This window comes from Cydia splendana, chromosome 14 (genome assembly GCF_910591565.1).
Source record: "Cydia splendana chromosome 14, ilCydSple1.2, whole genome shotgun sequence".
NCBI lineage: Eukaryota > Metazoa > Arthropoda > Insecta > Lepidoptera > Tortricidae > Cydia > Cydia splendana.
Genome location: NC_085973.1, coordinates 13030527 through 13052330, shown reverse-complemented (window position 1 = coordinate 13052330; position 21804 = coordinate 13030527). Strand labels below are relative to the sequence as shown.

Sequence of the window (21804 nt, the reverse complement as noted above, 5' to 3'; positions counted from 1 at the left end):
ACGAATAAAACGAGCCTAAACACGAAGTGGTTTAGTTGCATTGTTGATTGGTACTGGTGACCACCTTCCGGCTCCATCATCAGACCCTGAGTACTATCTTAAGTCAAAGATCTTGTTGAGCCGAATCAAACGAGCCCAAACACGAAGTGGTTTAGTTGCATGGTTGATTGGTACCGGTGACCACCTTCCGGCTCCATCATCAGACCCTGAGTACTATCTTGTGTCAAAGATCTTGTTGAGATGAATAAAACGAGCCTAAACACGAAGTGGTTTAGTTGCATGGTTGATTGGTACCGGTGACCACCTTCCGGCTCCATCATCAGACCCTGAGTACTATCTTGTGTCAAAGATCTTGTTGAGACGAATAAAACGAGCCTAAACACGAAGTGGTTTAGTTGCATGGTTGATTGGTAATTTGGTACTGGTGACCACCTTCCGGCTCCATCATCAGACCCTGAGTACTATCTTAAGTCAAAGATCTTGTTGAGCCGAATCAAACGAGCCCAAACACGAAGTGGTTTAGTTGCATGGTTGATTGGTACCGGTGACCACCTTCCGGCTCCATCATCAAACCCTGAGTACTATCTTGTGTCAAAGATCTTGTTGAGATGAATAAAACGAGCCTAAACACGAAGTGGTTTAGTTACATGGTTGATTGTTACCGGTGACCACCTTCCGGCTCCATCATCAGACCCTGAGTACTATCTTGAGTCAAATAAATACATATAGAATGTCAGGTCGTTTCAAATATTTTTAATCATGTGCGGTAGTTTATTAAACTGTAAGTACCATTATAAATTATAATACTATAAAAACAGTGCTAGGATCAAAGTCTCTCGTTGCGGTTTACACGCACACAGTATAGCGTTTTACACGGCGCCCGCCGCACACAATGATAAAAAACCTCGTCGTCGCCGTTGAAAATGTGCGGAGCCGACCGACACACGTCCTGCCTCTACAAACTCTGCCGCGGCACTGAGCTGGCGCAGCGCGCGTCATCGGTAATATAGAGTAGTTTTCAAAAAATTGCCAAAAAATTATAGTAGAATTTCATAAACACTAATGTATACCAACAGTATAAGCAAACGTTGCAGATTGCTTGAGTATGAAAATGACTTCGATATTAAGTAGATTTTCGTAGGAATTGACACTTGTTTCGGAGAGAAAATCGAGTTCGTTTTACTTTGATTTTCTCTTTCTCAAAGGTATGTAGGAAAAATATAGTTTGATATGCCTAAAGTACAGGGTATTAGTAATACAAAATAGCCAGGTTTAGCAGAGTAAAATTCTCAACATTTCCAAATAAGAGCTCGCCATTCAGTGCTTCACGGGGTTTTTCGGAAACGACCATCAGAAAAAAAATCATTACTAATTTAATAAGTCCTTTTTCTAATATTTACAACGATATTTATAAAGATAAGAAGACGCTTTTACTGGAACAAGCACTCATTGTTTCTAATAATGAGCGCAAAGTCCTGAATTTCGTCGACTAGTATCATCAATTTTGCATTATTTCGACTTTTCTTGTAAGAGCGCTCTTAATAAGCCGCGCTGTTTGATATAACCTAATGTTCCAATGTGTTCCATACAGCCGGCCGGCAGCCGGCGCGGCGTGGTGCGCGTGCTGAGCCCGGCGGCCGGCGCCAGCAAGTCGCTCATCTCCCCGCGCGCCCTGCTGCACCAAGGTGGGCCTATCGTCTACAGTCGACTTCATAAATATGTATGTAACTCTTTACCTTAATCCATTGCAATAAGGTGAAAAAATGTGTACATATTTATGAACTCGAATGTACATAAGTTATACGATTAGCTACGTTTGCTGCTAAAGTAATCAGTCGCAATCTAGTTTCGGATCTATGCGTTTTCGAAGTGTGTCCGTCTCCTTACTTATCGTCTACAAATTTCTTGGTTGTCTGGAAGAGATCGCTTTTAAGCGATAAGACCGCCTGTTGTTATTTATTGTAAGTTACGAGTATGTGAGGTGTGCAATAAAGAGTTTTGTATTGTATTACTCATTGTTACTTACAGCCACCCCGACGACGTCGAAGAAACGGACTTCTGTGCCAAATACCAGCTCCATTACGACTATCGCGCAGGTAACCCCGTAAAATATTGTTTACTCATTTCATTTCATATTTTATAAAAAATGCTAAGAATTTTTTTGCAGTAAAGTTATCATTTCATTTTTCAAAAGTTAAATATTTGACAATTGAGTAATTAGTTATTTTTAGGGTTCCGTACTCAAAGGGTAAAAACGGGACCAATTACTAAGACTCCACTGTCCGTCTATCCGTCTGTCTGTCACCAGGCTGTATCGTGCATGAACCGTGATAGCTAGACAGTTGAAATTTTCACAGATGATGTATTTCTGTTGCCGCTATAACAACGAATACTAATAAGTACGACACCCTCCGACTCGCACTTGTCCTGTTTTTTTGAATACTTACTAACAATGTATCCCCCTTACAGAGTTCCCCCATGACGACCGTAGCCCTCAGCTCCACCAGCGCGGCCACCGCCGGCACGCGCACCGTCCACCTCGCCGGCGGCCGCACTCTGCAACTAGCGGCCAACCAAACCGTGCACCTGCCCGGCGGGCAGCCCGTGCAGCTGGCAACTAGGACGCTGCAGCTGACCAGCCTGTTGCCAGCTCGCGCGCCTAAGCCCGTGCCGGCTTCCACCGTGCAGCTGACGGGGCAGACCGTGCACCTGGCCGGCCAGAGCGTGCAGCTCGCGCAACACGCCGTTAAGAGCGTTCAGGTATGATTCAATGAAAAACTTAGAATGAAGCCTCAAACCGTCCACCTCACCGGCGGGCAGCCCGTGCAGCTGGCAACTAGGACTGCAGCTGACCAGCCTGTTGCCAGCTCGCGCGCCTAAGCCCGTGCCGGCCTCCACCGTGCAGCTGACGGGGCAGACCGTTCACCTGGCCGGCCAGAGCGTGCAGCTCGCGCAACATGCCGTTAAGAGTGTTCAAGTATGTTTCTTCCGTAAAAAACTTAGAAAAATGCTTCAGTTTATATTCCTTTCATACTAGAGAAGCTGCTGTTGAAGTGCAACTTTACTCGAAAACCGTTTACTGGTTCTTTATCTCTTGGATCCTGCTAGTGAAATATGCTTTTAAGCATGCTCAGACACCGCTATCAAACCCCCTCTGATTATCATCGGCGTGGTGCTACTTATATTAAAACATCTAGTTAGCCTTTGTCACTTATGTACCATATCTGTCAAAGTGTCCTTGAGGGACTGTATTTGAATTTAAACTTGGAATTAACGCTGTTGTCTTATTCAGATTCTGAATCAACACAATGACCGACCGTGCACTCACACATGTAACATAGCATTAGAATAGTGTGTGGCCCTATATTGATATTTTATAGAAGTTTATTATAAGTATTATAACACAATTAATTAAACATAAAACATTAAATAAACTTAAAAATAATAATACAAACTATCTATAAATAAACTTAAAATAAAAGGCCTATAAATAAAAAAACGTCCTCCAAGTCACTGCCGATGGGCAGTGTGACCAGAAGGCTGGCCGCATTGCCACGTTGAATGGCAATGCTAATGCGTTGAGCAAAATACTGGCCAGCCCTCTTTGTATCTAAGTTTATTTGTATTGCTTGCACGTGAAATGCTTTGTTGCAGGTGGCCGCCCCGGGAGTTCTCCCAACGCAAACGGTGCAACTACCAAGCGGTCAAACGGTCCAACTCGCCGGCAGAAACCTTCAGACTGTACAACTGGCCGGTCAGAACGTACTCACCAGCCAGAGCTTACAACTAGGTAACTTATTATAATTTTTGACAGTCTGTTTTGACACTAGTAACCTCTAAATCTTAATTCACTTTTACTGCCTTAAAGTGGTATTCCATCTGTCCAATATCTTTGTCTAATGAGTATTGAGAGAGTGAGACGTAATTGCACATTGGACCAAGAAATTGGACAGGTGGAATACCAGCCTTAGGCACAATTTCACTGTTAGATAAATAATTGATCGAACGAGTGATCGACCGTAAACAGACACAAGACATTGATATTTATTCCAATGTAATTAACATAATGGACATTTTAATAGGGAATGTTAGGTAAAGCTCCGTGTAGGTGGCACAACTAGCACATACAGTAAACAAACATCAATGACACATCATGCGTCACTACGTCAATCACATGGCCTACCGTGAAACACGACAATCGAAAGTTCGGTTTCTGCCTCTCTATCACTCTTGCATATTCGAGCGATAAAGAGGCAGATAACTAAATTTCGATTTTCGTGTTTAGCAGTAGATCCTTGTTAACAAACCGCCTTGATGCATCAATGTCATATTTTGTTGTCTGTGAAAACTTGTCAAAAAACAGTTTAAGGCACAGTATGTATAAGTTAGTCTATGAATTTACTAGAGTCGTCACTCTGGCGGCAGAACATTGCAGTAATATCCCCTATTCTGTTTTCTTAGGTTCCCAGACAGTGCAATTAGCTGGCCAGACGCTCCAACTACCGAGCGGTCAGACTGTTCAGCTTTCCGGTCAAACGCTTCAGCTACCCAGTGGTCAGACGGTGCAGCTTTCCGGCCAGACACTGCAGCTGGCTAGCGGTCAGACGGTGCAGTTGGCGAGTCAGACGCCGAAGTCCATGGCGCAGGTAATTCAGACCTTTTAACCACTAAGCGATTAGATAGTTCAGCTTTTTGGTCAAATGCTCCAGTTTTTCAACGGTCCTAATGGTCAGACCGCAAATCAGACGTCCAAGCGTGTAAATTGACGCTGTAATTATATTTTAGAGTTTAGATCTGTTTTTTTACTTTTTTTTCTATTTCTTTTTTAGGTTGTGCGTGGTCAGGCGGCCGGCGACAAGTCCGCGCAACCAATTAGAGCCAAACTACTTACTAATGCTCAGGTACAGTTAATTATTTGTAAATTTAATTTAAAAAGTTTACGAGAGGTTATTAGCTATTATCGTCCTTTTTTATTCCCTAATATAATTAAATTAATGGTTTTATTTTATTGACCGAAGCGAAGCGAAGGTCTACGTTTTGACTCGGGCATTTTGCTTTCGTATGTCCGGATGTTCTCCTCTACAGGTCGCAATTCTTAACCGATTCTCATGAAATTTTGTGACCAGATTCTATGACTAAATAAAATTTTTTTGTCAATCCGGTTTTTGGAAATTTAAAAAAATGGCGGAGTCGTGATACCTGTCGCCTAAACAAATAGTCGTATCGATATCATAAGAGTTTTTTCTTTTTGATATATGTTTATAGATTAAATGGCCAAAAATTCAGAAAATTTGTATCTCTGGTTTCGGCGGTATTTAGATATTTAGTTTTTACTTGAGAATGAGTAGCTAAATTTCGTCAGCTTTAGTAAGAACTATCATGGCGCATTTTGCAAACGTTCGCTTTTTTGTTTGCATAGGGAGGTCCCTGGTTCCATCCCCAGTAATTGTATGCTGCTACATAACTTTTTGTATTTTTTTATACTTAAATTTCGTATCAATTGTTGTTTTTTATTTTATTTTTTTATTTTGAAAAAAATAAAAAAATCGTATTTTTTATTTATCAAGCGCGGGCTAAGCGCATTCGTTTATTTTTTGCAAGAGATGATGGCTTTTTGCGCTTTAAAGAAAATTTGATTCTTGAATATACGGCGCCATACCTTTGGCCTATGCTCGTCTAGATGGCGACACCATTTTATAATAACAATTTTTACTCATATCAGTAAAAGAACATGGGTCAAAATCATATGGCGTTCTAAAAATAAAAATATCATTTATCCATACATATATACATTTATTGATTTTTTTTTCATTTTCATTTTAATCCTGTATCGAAAGATGGCAGTAAATTTACTGTGACTACAAAATTTAGTATGACAATAACACTCTACTACATATAGGGACCGTGCGCGTTGGAGGGTCTGCCATCTTGTGGCCTGAATCGGAAACATGTACATTGCCAAAACAAGTTCTACCATCTACCGTTCTTGTAGGTACGTTTCCTTATGCATAGTAGGTTCTGTCATCTTGTGGACTACATCGGAAGCATAAACGTCACATTTACGCCTCACGCCAAAAATCTGACGGCTCCTATGCTACCCCCTATAGTTCACGCGCGCCCACTATAGGGACCGTGCGCGTTGGAGGGCCTGCCATCTTGTGGCCTGAATCGAAAACATATGTGCACATGTACATTGCCAAAGCAAGTGCTACCATCTACCGTTCTCGTAAGTACGTTTCCTTGTGCATAGTAGGTTCTGCCATCTCGTGGGCTACATCGGAATCATAAACTACATATCTACGCTTCGCGCCAAACTGATCTGACGGCTCCTGTGCTGCCACCTATACATTTTATTCTCTTTAGATTAGATATTTAAATTCTTACTCGAGAATAAGTAACCAAATTTCGTCAGCTCATCTAAATGCTATCATAGCGCAGTTGGAAAGACGCTTACAAGCAAGGATATGGGATAGGTGCCCGGTTCGATCCCCAGTAAATGCAAATTTTTTTATTTATGTTTTGCACTTAATCATCATATTGCTGATTGATCAAGCGAGCGCGAAGCGCGAGGTAAGCGTATTCGTTTGAGTTTTTGTTTGAAATTTTTTTTAGCGATTTTAGTTCAAGGGCATGGCTGTTCCAGGAGTCAATTTCCACTTACGTTTATAGCATGGGCGGTCACCATCCATAAATCGCAGGGGTTAACATTGCCTAGGGTAGTGGTCGACCTTGGGCTCAGGGAACTAGCTGTAGGTTGCTCGTACGTTGCGCTTTCCCGGGCTCAAAGTCTAACTAACAATAATGTTAGTTAGACTTTGAGCCTTTTAATTTGGATCGCCTCGCTAAAATGGCCCATAATTTCCGCAAATCATTTTTTCTTCGAGGCAATTACTCCGTTTTCATTTTTTCCCAGTGGAATTTCTTCGCTTTATTTAATTTTTCGTGTACATTTTTTCATAAACTAAATTTTCCTTTTCTCAATTTATTCCCTTTTCTTTTTAATCCCAGTAGTTAAAATAACCAGTAGGTTTTTTTTTCACTAACTAAATATTCTCTATCTCCATATTTTCTCTTTTTTTTAATGCTAGTGGTAAAAATAACCAGGTTTTTTTCAAATAGGTAGGTTAGGCTTATTTTTTTTGATGACCCTAAAAACGAAACTGCTCCCAGAGATAGGTAGGTTAGGGTTATTTTTTTTTTGATGACCCTAACAACGAAACTGCTCCCAGAGATAGGTAGGTTAGGGTTATTTTTTTTTGATGACCCTAAAAACGAATCTGCTCCCAGAGATAGGTAGGTTAGAGTTATTGGCTGACAGCGTTTGGTTTTTTACTTGTAGTTTTGTAGATTATGTTTTAATTTTAGTGTTTTTGATATTTATTGTATGTGAAATACCTACAAGTAACAAATATAATTACTACACTATTAACATACAGTAACAAGAAAATATTATCCTAGATATTTAAAAGAACGAAACCTATAAGGAAAAGATTAATTTAAAAATATTAAAAATAGGCGATTGCGGAAGAAAACCATTGGGAAAATATGGGAACGGAGTAATTGCTACCGAGAATGAATGATTTCGGGAAATTATGGGCAACGCAAAATATGAGAACGGAGTAATTGCCTCGAAGAAAAAATGATTTTCGGAAATTATGGGCCACACTCGCGCACGAAGCTTCTTAGTTGCAGTTTACAGGTTAATTCAAAGGTAATGTTGGTTTCCTAACATAAGTAGAGTTAGACCAAGAAAAGTCTGCAGAGATTTTGACACTGGCACAAATAACATTGGAACTGCGTGTGCTGTCAAAATCTCTGCAGACTTTTCTTGGTCTAACTCTATCCACTTTTCTATACAATTAGTATGGCGACGTGTATACTTAAGGGGCATCGACCGTACACTGACATCGGGATGATATTTTTATCATGTTATTTAGTAGTCATCGAGCGTCTCGCTTGCGCCAATACATGTACGGACAAGAACGAGTGAAATGCACGATAACTAAATGACATCAGTTAGATAGATGTCTTTCTGATATCAGTGTAATTTGAATTGGCCTGTTAGCCAAAAATTGTTTCGTATGTCCATATGTTCTACTCTACAGGTCGCATATCTAAACCAATTCCCGAATTTTGTAAGCAATTGATAGTTAAGTTTTTATGGTCAAATTAGATTCTCTAAATTCTTCAAAACAACGGAACCATACATTTATTCAGTTTTAAACTCTGCTCGCGAGGTCTACAGCTCACAGAGCCACTAGTGTCTATTAGGAGTCACATATGCCGTAGTTCAAAATATTTATGTCGTTATAGTGATTTTGAATTTTCTCCAGCACAACCACTACACCTTATAAAACAAAGTCTCCCGCTGCCTCTGTCTGTGTGTTTGTTCGCGATAAACTCAAAAACTACTGAACGGATTTTCATGCGGTTTTCATCTATCAATAGAGTGATTCTCGAGGAAGGTTTAGGTATATAATTAGTTAACCCGTGCTACGCCGGGCGGGTCGCTAGTGTAAATATAAAAGCGTTGTACATTTGCAGGGGCAGATGATCTCGCTGGAGAGCATGGTGGGCGCGCGCATGGTGCAGGCCCGCGCGCGCGCCGCCGTGCGCGTGCTGGCGCCCGCGCCCGCGCCGGCGCCTGCGCATGCGCCTGCCCCTGCTGCTGCCAGCCCCACCCCCCGCCTAGCGCGCCCGCTGCTGCTCACCGCCGCCAAGCCGCTCCACAACATCATCCTGCAGGTATATACTTATATACCTAATGCTGCCGTGCGGGCTGTCGTGCGCGTGCTGGCGCCCGCGCCCGCGCCTGCCCCTGCTGCCGCCACCCCCGCCCCCACCCCCCGCCTAGCGCGCCCGCTGCTGCTCACCGCCGCCAAGCCGCTCCACAACATCATCCTGCAGGTATATACTTATATACCTAATGCTGCCGTGCGGGCTGTCGTGCGCGTGCTGGCGCCCGCGCCCGCGCCTGCCCCTGCTGCTGCCAGCCCCACCCCCCGCCTAGCGCGCCCGCTGCTGCTCACCGCCGCCAAGCCGCTCCACAACATCATCCTGCAGGTATATACTTATATACCTAATGCTGCCGTGCGGGCTGTCGTGCGCGTGCTGGCGCCCGCGCCCGCGCCTGCCCCTGCTGCTGCCAGCCCCACCCCCCGCCTAGCGCGCCCGCTGCTGCTCACCGCCGCCAAGCCGCTCCACAACATCATCCTGCAGGTATATACTTATATACCTAATGCTGCCGTGCGGGCTGTCGTGCGCGTGCTGGCGCCCGCGCCCGCGCCTGCCCCTGCTGCCGCCACCCCCGCCCCCACCCCCCGCCTAGCGCGCCCGCTGCTGCTCACCGCCGCCAAGCCGCTCCACAACATCATCCTGCAGGTATATACTTATATACCTAATGCTGCCGTGCGGGCTGTCGTGCGCGTGCTGGCGCCCGCGCCCGCGCCTGCCCCTGCTGCCGCCACCCCCGCCCCCACCCCCCGCCTAGCGCGCCCGCTGCTGCTCACCGCCGCCAAGCCGCTCCACAACATCATCCTGCAGGTATATACTTATATACCTAATGCTGCCGTGCGGGCTGTCGTGCGCGTGCTGGCGCCCGCGCCCGCGCCTGCCCCTGCTGCCGCCACCCCCGCCCCCACCCCCCGCCTAGCGCGCCCGCTGCTGCTCACCGCCGCCAAGCCGCTCCACAACATCATCCTGCAGGTATATACTTATATACCTAATGCTGCCGTGCGGGCTGTCGTGCGCGTGCTGGCGCCCGCGCCCGCGCCTGCCCCTGCTGCCGCCACCCCCGCCCCCACCCCCCGCCTAGCGCGCCCGCTGCTGCTCACCGCCGCCAAGCCGCTCCACAACATCATCCTGCAGGTATATACTTATATACCTAATGCTGCCGTGCGGGCTGTCGTGCGCGTGCTGGCGCCCGCGCCCGCGCCTGCCCCTGCTGCCGCCACCCCCGCCCCCACCCCCCGCCTAGCGCGCCCGCTGCTGCTCACCGCCGCCAAGCCGCTCCACAACATCATCCTGCAGGTATATACTTATATACCTAATGCTGCCGTGCGGGCTGTCGTGCGCGTGCTGGCGCCCGCGCCCGCGCCTGCCCCTGCTGCCGCCACCCCCGCCCCCACCCCCCGCCTAGCGCGCCCGCTGCTGCTCACCGCCGCCAAGCCGCTCCACAACATCATCCTGCAGGTATATACTTATATACCTAATGCTGCCGTGCGGGCTGTCGTGCGCGTGCTGGCGCCCGCGCCCGCGCCTGCCCCTGCTGCCGCCACCCCCGCCCCCACCCCCCGCCTAGCGCGCCCGCTGCTGCTCACCGCCGCCAAGCCGCTCCACAACATCATCCTGCAGGTATATACTTATATACCTAATGCTGCCGCGCGGGCTGTCGTGCTGCGACACCCTCCCGAATCTACCAGGTGTTGTACCGTTGCGGTAAAAAATACCTACAATTTACAAACGATCGTTCCGGCCCGGCCCCGACCTCGCGCGGCGGTGACGGCGACGAACGGTAGCCGTATGCTAAAAACGGCAATTATTTTTACGCTAGTCGTGTTCAGTTCTATTAGCGTCTTAATTTTTTTCACTTCTCGTGCGCAAAAAGTGCACCTTTATGTCGTGCGTAGACGACATAAAATCGCATTTTATGCTCTAGAGCATAAAGTAAAATCATCTATTACGACCCTTATTGGCTTAGCAATAAAGTCCAAATTCTGCCATACAAACTGCCAGCCCTGCCGGCGCGCCCCCGACCGGCGCTCTCCCGAGTCTTGAATAAATACGTTAAAGTAACCTAAAAGTATTTGATTTTTTGTATATTTTCCTCGCAATCAGCAGAGTGTACAACAAGGGCATAAATGTCCATTTTTACCCTCGTCTACTATATAAAAAATTGCCTCGGGTGAAAATGAGTCACTTTATACCCTTGTTGTACAATCTACTATTTATAACACGATTTACATATACTTAACGTTATTCGGTTTCCGACAGCAAAGCGACGGCAGCACTATACGAGTGACGTCGAGCGGCGCCGCGGGTTCCTCACAAACTATAGTATTAAGTAATATTGGTGAGTCTTACAAACGATAGGTAATTTTCTAAATACTTACTCCATTGGCTCGGCGACCCAAAATGAGACGGCCTCCGACACAAGACAGCACCACTTTTCTCGGTTATTTTTCTCTAAATACAATATAAAAAAATACACAAATAACTACTTTAGTTGTGTACTAAAAACTCTCGCAATGAACGACTTAAAAGGATATAATAACATATTATGATGGTAATAAATCATTTCAGGCTCGCAATCAGTTACAACGTCCACTGCTTCGGCGCCGTTGTTAAAATTGCAACAGGTATGTACTACAAATTTACTTGTATGTTGTTATATGTTGTATTTTATTTGTACGGACTGCAACAGTTAAACGCAAAAATTGACATCTCCGAACAACTGACAGGCTGATATCGTCCGGCGAATTGGTAATCAGTGGGCCCCTTAAGAACCCCCATCGTGTGTAATGATTTACAATAATATAAAATCTGTTTTAATTGTATGTACTGTGTGGACCCCTTTAGTCAATCAATCATATAATTATGGGTGCAAACTGAATTAACGCTCGTGTGACGACGATCAGCGGGGCGTCGAGCGCGGCGACCATGTTAAACAAGTGCAAACATATGTGTGTGGAGTGCACGTGGCTCAAATTCCGTGGCAGCTTGACGGCCCGGCCACGAAAGCGCGGCGGCGGCAGCGGCGAGCGGCGGCCATAGGTGGGAACGAAAGATCGGATCGCTGCGTCTCACTCCATCCTCGTGGCCGGGCCGTAACGCAACGCTGCACCCCCGCCGAACACTCCGCTGGTCGCTCGCCTCAGGATCGGTTGCACCAAACCGTCTGTCACCGTTATAGCGTTCGCTAAATTGATTTGTATGGGACGACCGGTCTGGTCTAGTGGATAGTGACCCTGTCTGCTAAGCCGATGGTCCTGGGTTCGAATCCCAGTAAGGGCATTTATTTGTGTGATGAACACTAATATTTGTTCCTGAGTCATGGTTGTTTTCTATGTATATAAGTATGTATTTATCTATACAAGTATGTATATCGTCGCCTAGTACCCATAGTACAAGCTTTGCTTAGTTTGGGGCTAGGTTTGATCTGTGTAAGATGTCCCCTAAAAACAAAAAAAAAAACAAAAAAAAAAAACATGTCATACTTCACTGCTGTTTGACGTTAATCAGTCTGTTAAATGTGGTTGTTGCAACTGGGCCTAAGGCCGTACACTATGATGCAACGTCAGTTATAGAATTTTCGTCACAAAAGTCCAAACCATGGTATAATCTTTCATATGCCGGAATACGGATCCAACTTAATAAGTATTCAGTTCTAATTCATTAGAATTCAATACTTACTGCACGGATCCACGTTCCGGTATACGAGATGTAAAGAAAATTCAGCGAGAAGAGTTGTAGTCCGCCGGGGTTCAGACAATATATTAAGACAATTTATATGAAATTTTGTAAAACATAATGCAGACAAATTATAATAGCTCTAAAATTACATTCTAGGTCAATCCAATACAACAAGTTAAATTTCCCCAAGGAATTAAAATTCAGCAGGTGAATTTTGACTCTAAGCATGTTTGAATGATTTTCTTATGCAAGAATATATAGCATGCATAGAGTTTATGTTAATTTGAATTTAGGGCGAAATGGTTGTAACCAATAGTACCGATTTTTACTTTTATAACAAAGGATAAAACGGTTTATATACGTAACAAACTAAAAAGTAATGAAGCATACATCTGAATTCAGAATCTCTCTTTTTGAGAGCTGTTAAACATACACCGTGTTTTTTTTATTTCCGTTAATTTCAAGGGTGCATTCCTGAGCTTAAATCAAGTAACTTTCTCAAAGACACCGATATTCTAATTAACTCCATTTCGAAGATAACCAATAATTTATTTTTTTCCTATAAGGCCTCTACAAGCGTGTACACTTGCCTTAGGGCCGGTTTACATATTGATTAGTGTTTAGAATGAGTTCATACATTTGCTACTAAACTTAAGTACAATCTCGGTCGATCGATGTTCGAAATGACATTGATATTTCACAGATTCCAATTGTTTGGTTGAGTTAAGAGCGCTATTACATTTCGGCGTTGAGCGAGTTTAGGTATTTTACGCGCTGCGGCAGGCCGTGCGAGCTCAGTACGCCGATCCCTTCTACCACACTCGCACTACAATGATGGATTAAACATTCTTGATCCTTCGCGAAGCATATTGAAATCAACCATAACAACACTAACTGTACTTAACTTTTAAAGTTCTAAAACTGTTATTTGGTAAGTACGAAAATACTAAATGCAGTGCAAATGTACATAGGGGCTGTTCATAAATTACGTCATCTATTTTTGACGATTTTTGACCCCCCCCCCACCCCTCAAATCATCCAAAAATCAAGCTTCGGATGAATCTGTTTCCTCCTACGTCATGTTACCATCATCCGATGTCCAGACCCCCCCCCCCCCCCTCCTCCCATTTGAAACGACGTAATTTATGAATAGCCCCATACTTGTACTTATGAAGGTATATTACTCGAAAGAAATTATAGGTACCTACTCGCTCATTTACATGTTTCGTCATTGCATTTGGTACCTATAGGTTGTAAAGTTTGTATCAACGAGGGTTTAAAAACGAACTGGTACTGAGGATCTGATGATGATTAAGGTGGTCACGGATACCAATCAACCATGTAGTAACATGATTAGGCTCGTTTGATTCGTCTCAACAAGATCTTTGACACTGAAGATACACAGGGTCTGATGATGGAGCTGGAAGGTGGCCACGGGTACCAGTCTATCATGTAACTAAACAACTTCGTGTTTGGGCTCGTTTGATTCGTCTTAACAAGATCTTTGACACAAGACAGTACTCAGGGTCTGATGATGGAGCTGGAAGGTACCATTACCAATCAACCATGCAACTAAACCACATCGTGTTTAGGATCGTTTGATTCGTCTCAACAAGATCTTTGACACTAGGTGATACTCAGAGTCTGATGATGGAGCTGGAAGGTGGTCACCGGTACCAATCAACCATGCAACTAAACCACTTCGTGTTTAGGCTCGTTTTATTCGTTTCAACAAGATCTTTGACACAAGATAGTACTCAGGGTCTGATGTTGGAGCCGGAAGGTGGTCACCGGTACCAATCAACCATGCAACTAAACCATTTCGTGTTTAGGCACGTTTTATTCATCTCAACAAGATCTTTGACACAAGGTAGTACTCAGGGTCTGATGATGGAGCGCGAAGGTGGCGACGGGTACCTGTCTATCATCATCAGCTCCATCATCAGACCCTGAGTAGTATCTTGTGTCAAACATCTTATTGCGACGAATCAAATGAGCCCAAACACGAAGTGGTTCAGTTACATGGTAGACTGGTACCCGTGGCCACAGTCCAGCTCCATCATCAGACCCTGAGTACTAACTTGTGTCAAAGATCTTGTTGCGACAAATCAAACGAGCCCAAACACGAAGTGGTTCAGTTACATGGTAGACTGGTACCCGTGGCCACCTTCCAGCTCCATCATCAGATCCTGAGTACTATCTTGTGTCCAAGGTCTTGTTGAGACGAATCAAACGAGCCTAAACACGAAGTGGTTTAGTTGCATGGTTGATTGGTACCGGTGACCACCTTCCGGCTCCAACATCAGACCCTGAGTACTATCTTGTGTCAAAGATCTTATAGAAACGAATAAAACGAGCCTAAACACGAAGTGGTTTAGTGGCATGGTTGATTGGTACCGGTGACCACCTGCCGGCTCCATCATCAGACCCTGAGTACTATCTTGTGTCAAAGATCTTGTTGAGACGAATCAAACGAGCCTAAACACGAAGTGGTTTAGTTGCATGGTTGATTGGTACCGGTGACCACCTTCCGGCTCCATCATCAGACCCTGAGTATTATCTTGTGCCAAAGATCTTGTTGAGACGAATCAAACGAGCCCAAACACGAAGTGGTTTAGTTGCATGGTTGATTGGTACCGGTGACCACCTTCCGGCTCCATCATCAGACCCTGAGTACTATCTTAAGTCAAAGATCTTGTTGAGACGAATAAAACGAGCCTAAACACGAAGTGGTTTAGTTGCATTGTTGATTGGTACTGGTGACCACCTTCCGGCTCCATCATCAGACCCTGAGTACTATCTTAAGTCAAAGATCTTGTTGAGCCGAATCAAACGAGCCCAAACACGAAGTGGTTTAGTTGCATGGTTGATTGGTACCGGTGACCACCTTCCGGCTCCATCATCAGACCCTGAGTACTATCTTGTGTCAAAGATCTTGTTGAGATGAATAAAACGAGCCTAAACACAAAGTGGTTTAGTGGCATGGTTGATTGGTACCGGTGCCCACCTTCCGGCTCCATCATCAGACCCTGAGTACTATCTTGAGTCAAATAAATACATATAGAATGTCAGGTCGTTTCAAATATTTTTAATCCTGTCCGGTAGTTTATTAAACTGTACCATTATAAATGATAATACTATAAAAACGGTGCTAGGATCAAAGTCTCTCGTTGCGGTTTACACGCACACAGTATAGCGTTTTACACGGCGCCCGCCGCACACAATGATAAAAAACCTCGTCGTCGCCGTTGAAAATGTGCGGAGCCGACCGACACACGTCCTGCCTCTACAAGCTCTGCCGCGGCACTGAGCTGGCGCAGCGCGCGTCATCGGTAATATAGAGTAGTTTTCAAAAAATTGCCAAAAAATTATAGTAGAATTTCATAAACACTAATGTATACCAACAGTATAAGCAAACGTTGCAGATTGCTTGAGTATGAAAATGACTTCGATATTAAGTAGATTTTCGTAGGAATTGACACTTGTTTCTGAGAGAAAATCGAGTTCGTTTTACTTTGATTTTCTCTTTCTCAAAGGTATGTAGGAAAAATATAGTTTGATATGCCTAAAGTACAGGGTATTAGTAATACAAAATAGCCAGGTTTAGCAGAGTAAAATTCTCAACATTTCCAAATAAGAGCTCGCCATTCAGTGCTTCACGGGGTTTTTCGGAAACGACCATCAGAAAAAAAATCATTACTAATTTAATAAGTCCTTTTTCTAATATTTACAACGACATTTATAAAGATAAGAAGACGCTTTTACTGGAACAAGTACTCATTGTTTCTAATAATGAGCGCAAAGTCCTGAATTTCGTCGACTAGTATCATCAATTTTGCATTATTTCGACTTTTCTTGTAAGAGCGCTCTTAAATGTAATTCCCGTGTTACAACAACGCTATATGCTACATTTAATTAATTTTTAAACTTATTTTTATTTTCAAAAAAAAAAGCAAAAAAAATTTTTTTTTTAATTAACTATGCCATTTAGTTCTCTTAAACGTACTTAAACCATACCCCGAAGTTAACGGAATTCAATAAAAACACGGTGTATAATAACATTTTGGTGATGGGTATTTTTATTCCTTTTACAGCCAACGCTAAAAGTAGTATGTTGGTTGATAATGATTTTGTTTTTTTTTTAGACTTTATCGACTGATTTTATATTGTTCTGCTTAAGATTCTACATCAGAATCCCTGTAATGCTCGCTGTAATTCTTATTTTCCTTTCAAAATATTAACAGATTGCCATAGTTTTCCTATTATTTTTGCACGGGGACAAATCTTTCTAGGTTGTTTATTTCTTAGTAGTTTTCTAGAGCTTTATGCATTTCAGTTTCTATTTTAATGTTATCCTTTATCGAGTAAATGCATTTTAGCGGATGTTTCAATAGTTTTAGGGTTTGGTGTGGTGCTAGTTTATAAAAAATATACACATTTGATTGACTTTTACAAAACTTTAACTTGGCATTACTGTGATTTAAACAGTATACATTTGTAAAATAAACATTCCCCAATCAAGAGAATAATTCACTTCACTGAATGAAATTATTTAAAACGGTTCAACTACAGCAAATTATTTGATGGCAGGCGGGAGCGAACGCCACGGTGGCGACATCTAGCGCCGTCAACGCGGTGCGGAGCGTCCTCATGGACGGCCAGCAACTCAAACTCGTCGGCGGCAGGCACGTGCTCGCGCGCCTGTTACGGCCGGCGCACCCGCCACAGTGAAGTGAGCTTTAACGATATTGGTATAAGGTTCAAACTAGCTAGCATTAAGCTAGACGCGATGCGGAGCATTTTCATGGACGGCCAGCAACGTAAACTCGTCGGCTGCAGACATGTACTGGAGTAAGCGCTACGGCCAGCGCACCCGCTACAGTGAAGTGAGCTCTAACGCTAGTGGTGTAAAGTTCAAAATAGCTAGCATGAGCGTTCTAGCGGCGTTAACGCGGTACGAAGGTTGCTCATGAAAGGACAACCATGCGATGTGTTGACAGTATGTATACCAAGATTCTTATCCTCCTAAGGCCCAGCCATACGATTGAAAAATTCAGAATTTGCCACTGAAATTTGAACCTTCAGTTTAGAATACAGTTTATTTTGGTTTTGTTTGAAAACTTAACGAAACAAAACAAATGCGACTCTGTTCCAATTGAATATGATTTAAATTTCATCGAACTGAATAAGTACTATAGGTAGGACCTTGGGCCTTAGGAGGATATAATATACATGGACTGAGGACACGACTAGTATACCACGTGCAGCCGCCACATCGAAGTAATCTCTTAACAGGAGTATAAAGCCTTACATAGACTGAAATAAGAGCCACGTGCTAGATTGCCTATTCATTGTGCATAAATGTTTTCTATGTTGTTAAGTGGGCAAGATTGGGCCGTGGCCGTAAACCGAGTCTTACCCTATTATTTCATCTTAAAGCTTCATTCTTAATTCTAAATATCTGAACCCAGTGTCAAACCAAAATGTCGCGACAATGCTGAAGTGGTATTGGTATTAACCACCATCTTTCAAACTTAACACTAATGGCATAGTTTTTACTATAACTATACGATTGTATGGAAGAGGTAACTACAAGAAATAACTCTTATTTAAAATAGAGCAGCATTATTGGTAGATTTCCGCCATTGTAATTAAATCTTTAGTCGTAGCATAATGCTTGAGTGTAAATAAATACATAATTTTGACTAAATTCAAAAGAGCTTACTTACGTTTTTAAATGACAAGAAGGATGCGGAGTGAACATTTCGTTCGTTATGATTGTTTACTTATACATAGTTAATATTGTCTATGTTTTAGTGAGTTTGATTATCTATGAAAATCTGCTGCTACAAAAAAAAGATAGCGGAAGAAAAATACAGCAGTTTTTGAAGACATGCTAGTTTGATTAACTTTACAGATTATTGAATGAGATTGCTAAAATTCGGTAAACAAACTATTTGTTGGAATACGAGTATTCACTCATAATTGTAGAAGTAAATAATCTCAGTTTATGAATTATTTGATTCTGATTGTAAGTCGAACTAAATGAGCACTTGAAGAGTAAAACTAACAGTAAAGTTGTTGTAAATTCAGATTATTTTCATATGTTAATATAATATTTACTTTATTGCAAAGCGGTCTATCTAAAAGGATAATATTAAGTTTCCATAGAAGATATGTTAGTAAATTGGCTCGAATCGAGGTTCTTAATGAGTTAAGTGTGAGTGTAAAGGGATAGTTTCCCCAAAGAAATGGGTTATCTTATTCATATCATAGAAGGATAGCTATGTATGTTATATATAATACAATATTGAATGTACAAAGCCAGTATTTTGCATTGTAAATTGGTCGTAAGGTTGCAATTTGTTTGTATAAACGCTTAATGAGAAGTGTTACTTAGTTGTAAAGATTTTTAAAGTTTAACTCAATATTAACAACTCTCAATTTTTTGTATATATCAGTGTCAGTCTTGGGCGAGATAGTATTATAATATTTATGTTATTATTTATTTTAAAGTGCCAAATCAGTCGATCTATCTATGTAGATAGTTGAAAGTGTACCTCAAAAGGCCTTTTTTTCCCGTCAAGTTCTTTTTCCAGTGTATCATGTACCTAGTATTATTTTTTATTTTAACTTTAATGCACAAAATGAAAAGGTACTCAACTGTAGAGTCAAGCAGACACCCATACAAATGGTGTAGACAGAGTTTTGAAGAGCACAGCCGATCGGTCGATTGCTTTGGCAACGTCTTATCTCGGGCAGAAAGCCACGCAGAGATCTGTCCCTGTCCGCGGAATCATAGAGGAAAATAAGTAAGTTTACAATGCTCCCTCCATCCCTTCGGCCGCGTACGCAACCGGAGCTTCGTAACCAGTTGCGATCGAATACTTTTTCGGTCTTGTACGAAACCGATTGCGATCAAAAACTATTTTCTTCTCATACGTAACCAGTTACGATCGAACATTTTTTGTTTTTGTACGAAACCTCTCGACCGTTCGTAAAACCAGCAAAGACTTTCTTATTATAAATTTTAATGTACTAATAATGCACACGTTATACAGGTAATTAAGCCCGTTTAAGCTAACTCTGCACCGTGTTTGACGATGTTTCACATAAACTAACCTTTATACTAGATTAATTTTAGACATATGTAACTTTTTATATTTACATAACCAATTATGTTTACATTTACCTAGACCAAAAATCGGTAATAGTACGTTATTGTTGGGCGAGGCTCGGAAGTAGCTACTTGAGCGCCATTCATTTATTACGTAAGACGATTTAGGGGGGAAGGGGGTCGAAAAATCGCATTTTTTCTTACAAGGGGGAGGGAGGGGGTTTTCATAGTTCTTACGTAAGATAATAAAGATGCGATTTTTTTAATTTCTATGCAATGATGACGTTTAAAATAATACTTCCATAATATATGCTATCAAACACGGTGCAGAGTTAGCTTAAACGGGCTTAATTACCTGTATAACGTGTGCATTATTAGTACATTAAAGTTTATAATAAGAAAGTCTTTGCTGGTTTCATGAACGGTCGAGAGGTTTCGTACAAAAACAAAAAATGTTCGATCGTTACTGGTTACGTATGAGAAGAAAATAGTTTTTGATCGCAACCGGTTCCGTACAAGACCGAAAAAGTTTTCGATCGCAACTGGTTACGAAGCTCCAGTTGCGTACGCGGCCGAAGGGCCCTCCATACATAGATAAAAACTCATGGAGTATAGAGTGAGTATTTTAAGTTGACTTATTTCTCTATGGCGGAATGCAATACTATACGTCACAACAGAATAATTATTTATTTCGTTGTTTTCATATTATACCTGTTTCGACGTGAAATTCAATTACGAATGCAATATATTAAGTCAATTTAATGTTGGTGTTATTTTCTTGCGCTTTTCTGAAGAGATAGGGATGCTTCCATTTACTATAATGCAGATTGAACTATGAGAATCATAAGGTTTAAGTTTGTATCGTGTTGCTTATGTCCATGGGCGACGGTGACCGCTTCCCATCAGGCGGCTCGTCTGTTCGTTTGCTGACTACCACAAAAAAAATATCACGATATTGCGATGGTATAAAACAATCAGACTCGAAACTTATTAAACATACAGCTCCTAATAAAACCCACAGGTTCCAAATAGACCCTCTCATTGCAGTACCTCTCACTTTAAAATAACACTCCTCATTTTAGAGTACTCTTTATATAATGGTCTATGAAGGTAGGCCTGTCCGGTAAAAAGCAAAGTGTTTGGCCTGCTTAGTGCCACTTGCACCATTCCACTAAACCGGGGTTAACCGGTTAAACCTCGAGTTAACCATGGTTACCAGTACAATTTGACACTGGGTTAACGGTTTAACCGCTTAACCCCGGGTTAGTGGGATGGTGCAAGTGGCGCTTAGGGGCTATTCATAAATTACGTCATTTCAAATTAGGGGGGGGGGTCTGGACATCGGATGACGGTAGCATGAAGTAGGAGGAAATGGGGTCATTTGAAGCATGATTTTTGGATGATTATAGGGGGGAGGGGGGAGGGGGGGTCAAAAATCGTCAAAAATCGATGACGTAATTTATGGACAGCCCCTTAGGCGATTCACACATTGACACTGCGGAGTGATATCAACCATCCCACTTGCATCTGATACCAGGTGTCTTAACCTTTTGAACGCTTTACAGTTTACATCATACCTAAACAAAAACGTCACTTACTCGCCCAGGTCTCGGGCGCAAGCGAGCTAATGTAAACCTTACTTCAAAGCAAAGAAAATTTGAAATAGAGAGTTACTGTCATGGTAAATTATGAAGCTACAGTACATTTACTGCCATCTTTCAACAGAATATTAAAACTGTTAGAACGCCATTTGACTTTGATCATTATTCTTTCACTGATATGTGTTAACTTGTTAAATATTAATATTAACGCCATCTACTCGAGAGTAGGCCAACGGTATGGTGCAATCTTTTCGAGCGATGGCGCCATAACCTTTGGCCTACAGTCGAGTAGATGGCGTTAATTTTAATATTTAACAAATTGACACATATCAGTGAAAGAATAAGGATCAAATTCAAATGGCATTCTAACAGTTTTAATCTTCTGTCGAAAGATGGCAGTAAATTTACAGTGGCTACATAATTTACTTTGACAATCCGCCTCTATACACTTTATTCTCTTTGCCTCAACTTTGACAGCGTACGCCATAACACCTATAGTTGTCCATGGCGCTGTGGGCACGACTAGTCACGCGTCTTTAGGTGTTCTTGGCGTTCAAAAGGTTAATTATTGCTTCAATTCGAGTTGGCTATGTATGAATCGCCTTAATGCACATCCATGGGGCCGATTTTTGAATTTCGAGCGCTGGTCGGCAGATCCTCAAATTTTACGGATAT

General features: G+C 42.5%; 1 protein-coding gene across 1 annotated transcript in view; it reads left to right on the top strand.

Moving 5' to 3' along the window:
* Positions 1–20290, top strand: part of LOC134796650 (nuclear factor related to kappa-B-binding protein) — a 39261-nt gene extending 18971 nt beyond the window's left edge. The window contains exons 18-29 of the mRNA XM_063768788.1: positions 1592–1685; positions 2029–2096; positions 2470–2760; positions 3655–3790; positions 4462–4646; positions 4830–4901; positions 8545–8624; positions 8676–8745; positions 10993–11071; positions 11302–11357; positions 12568–12618; positions 17002–20290. Of these exons, the coding sequence (XP_063624858.1) occupies positions 1592–1685; positions 2029–2096; positions 2470–2760; positions 3655–3790; positions 4462–4646; positions 4830–4901; positions 8545–8624; positions 8676–8745; positions 10993–11071; positions 11302–11357; positions 12568–12618; positions 17002–17142 (1323 nt within the window). The 3' untranslated portion in view covers positions 17143–20290. The remainder of the gene's footprint in view (positions 1–1591; positions 1686–2028; positions 2097–2469; positions 2761–3654; positions 3791–4461; positions 4647–4829; positions 4902–8544; positions 8625–8675; positions 8746–10992; positions 11072–11301; positions 11358–12567; positions 12619–17001) is intronic.
* The last annotated feature ends 1514 nt before the right edge of the window (positions 20291–21804 follow it).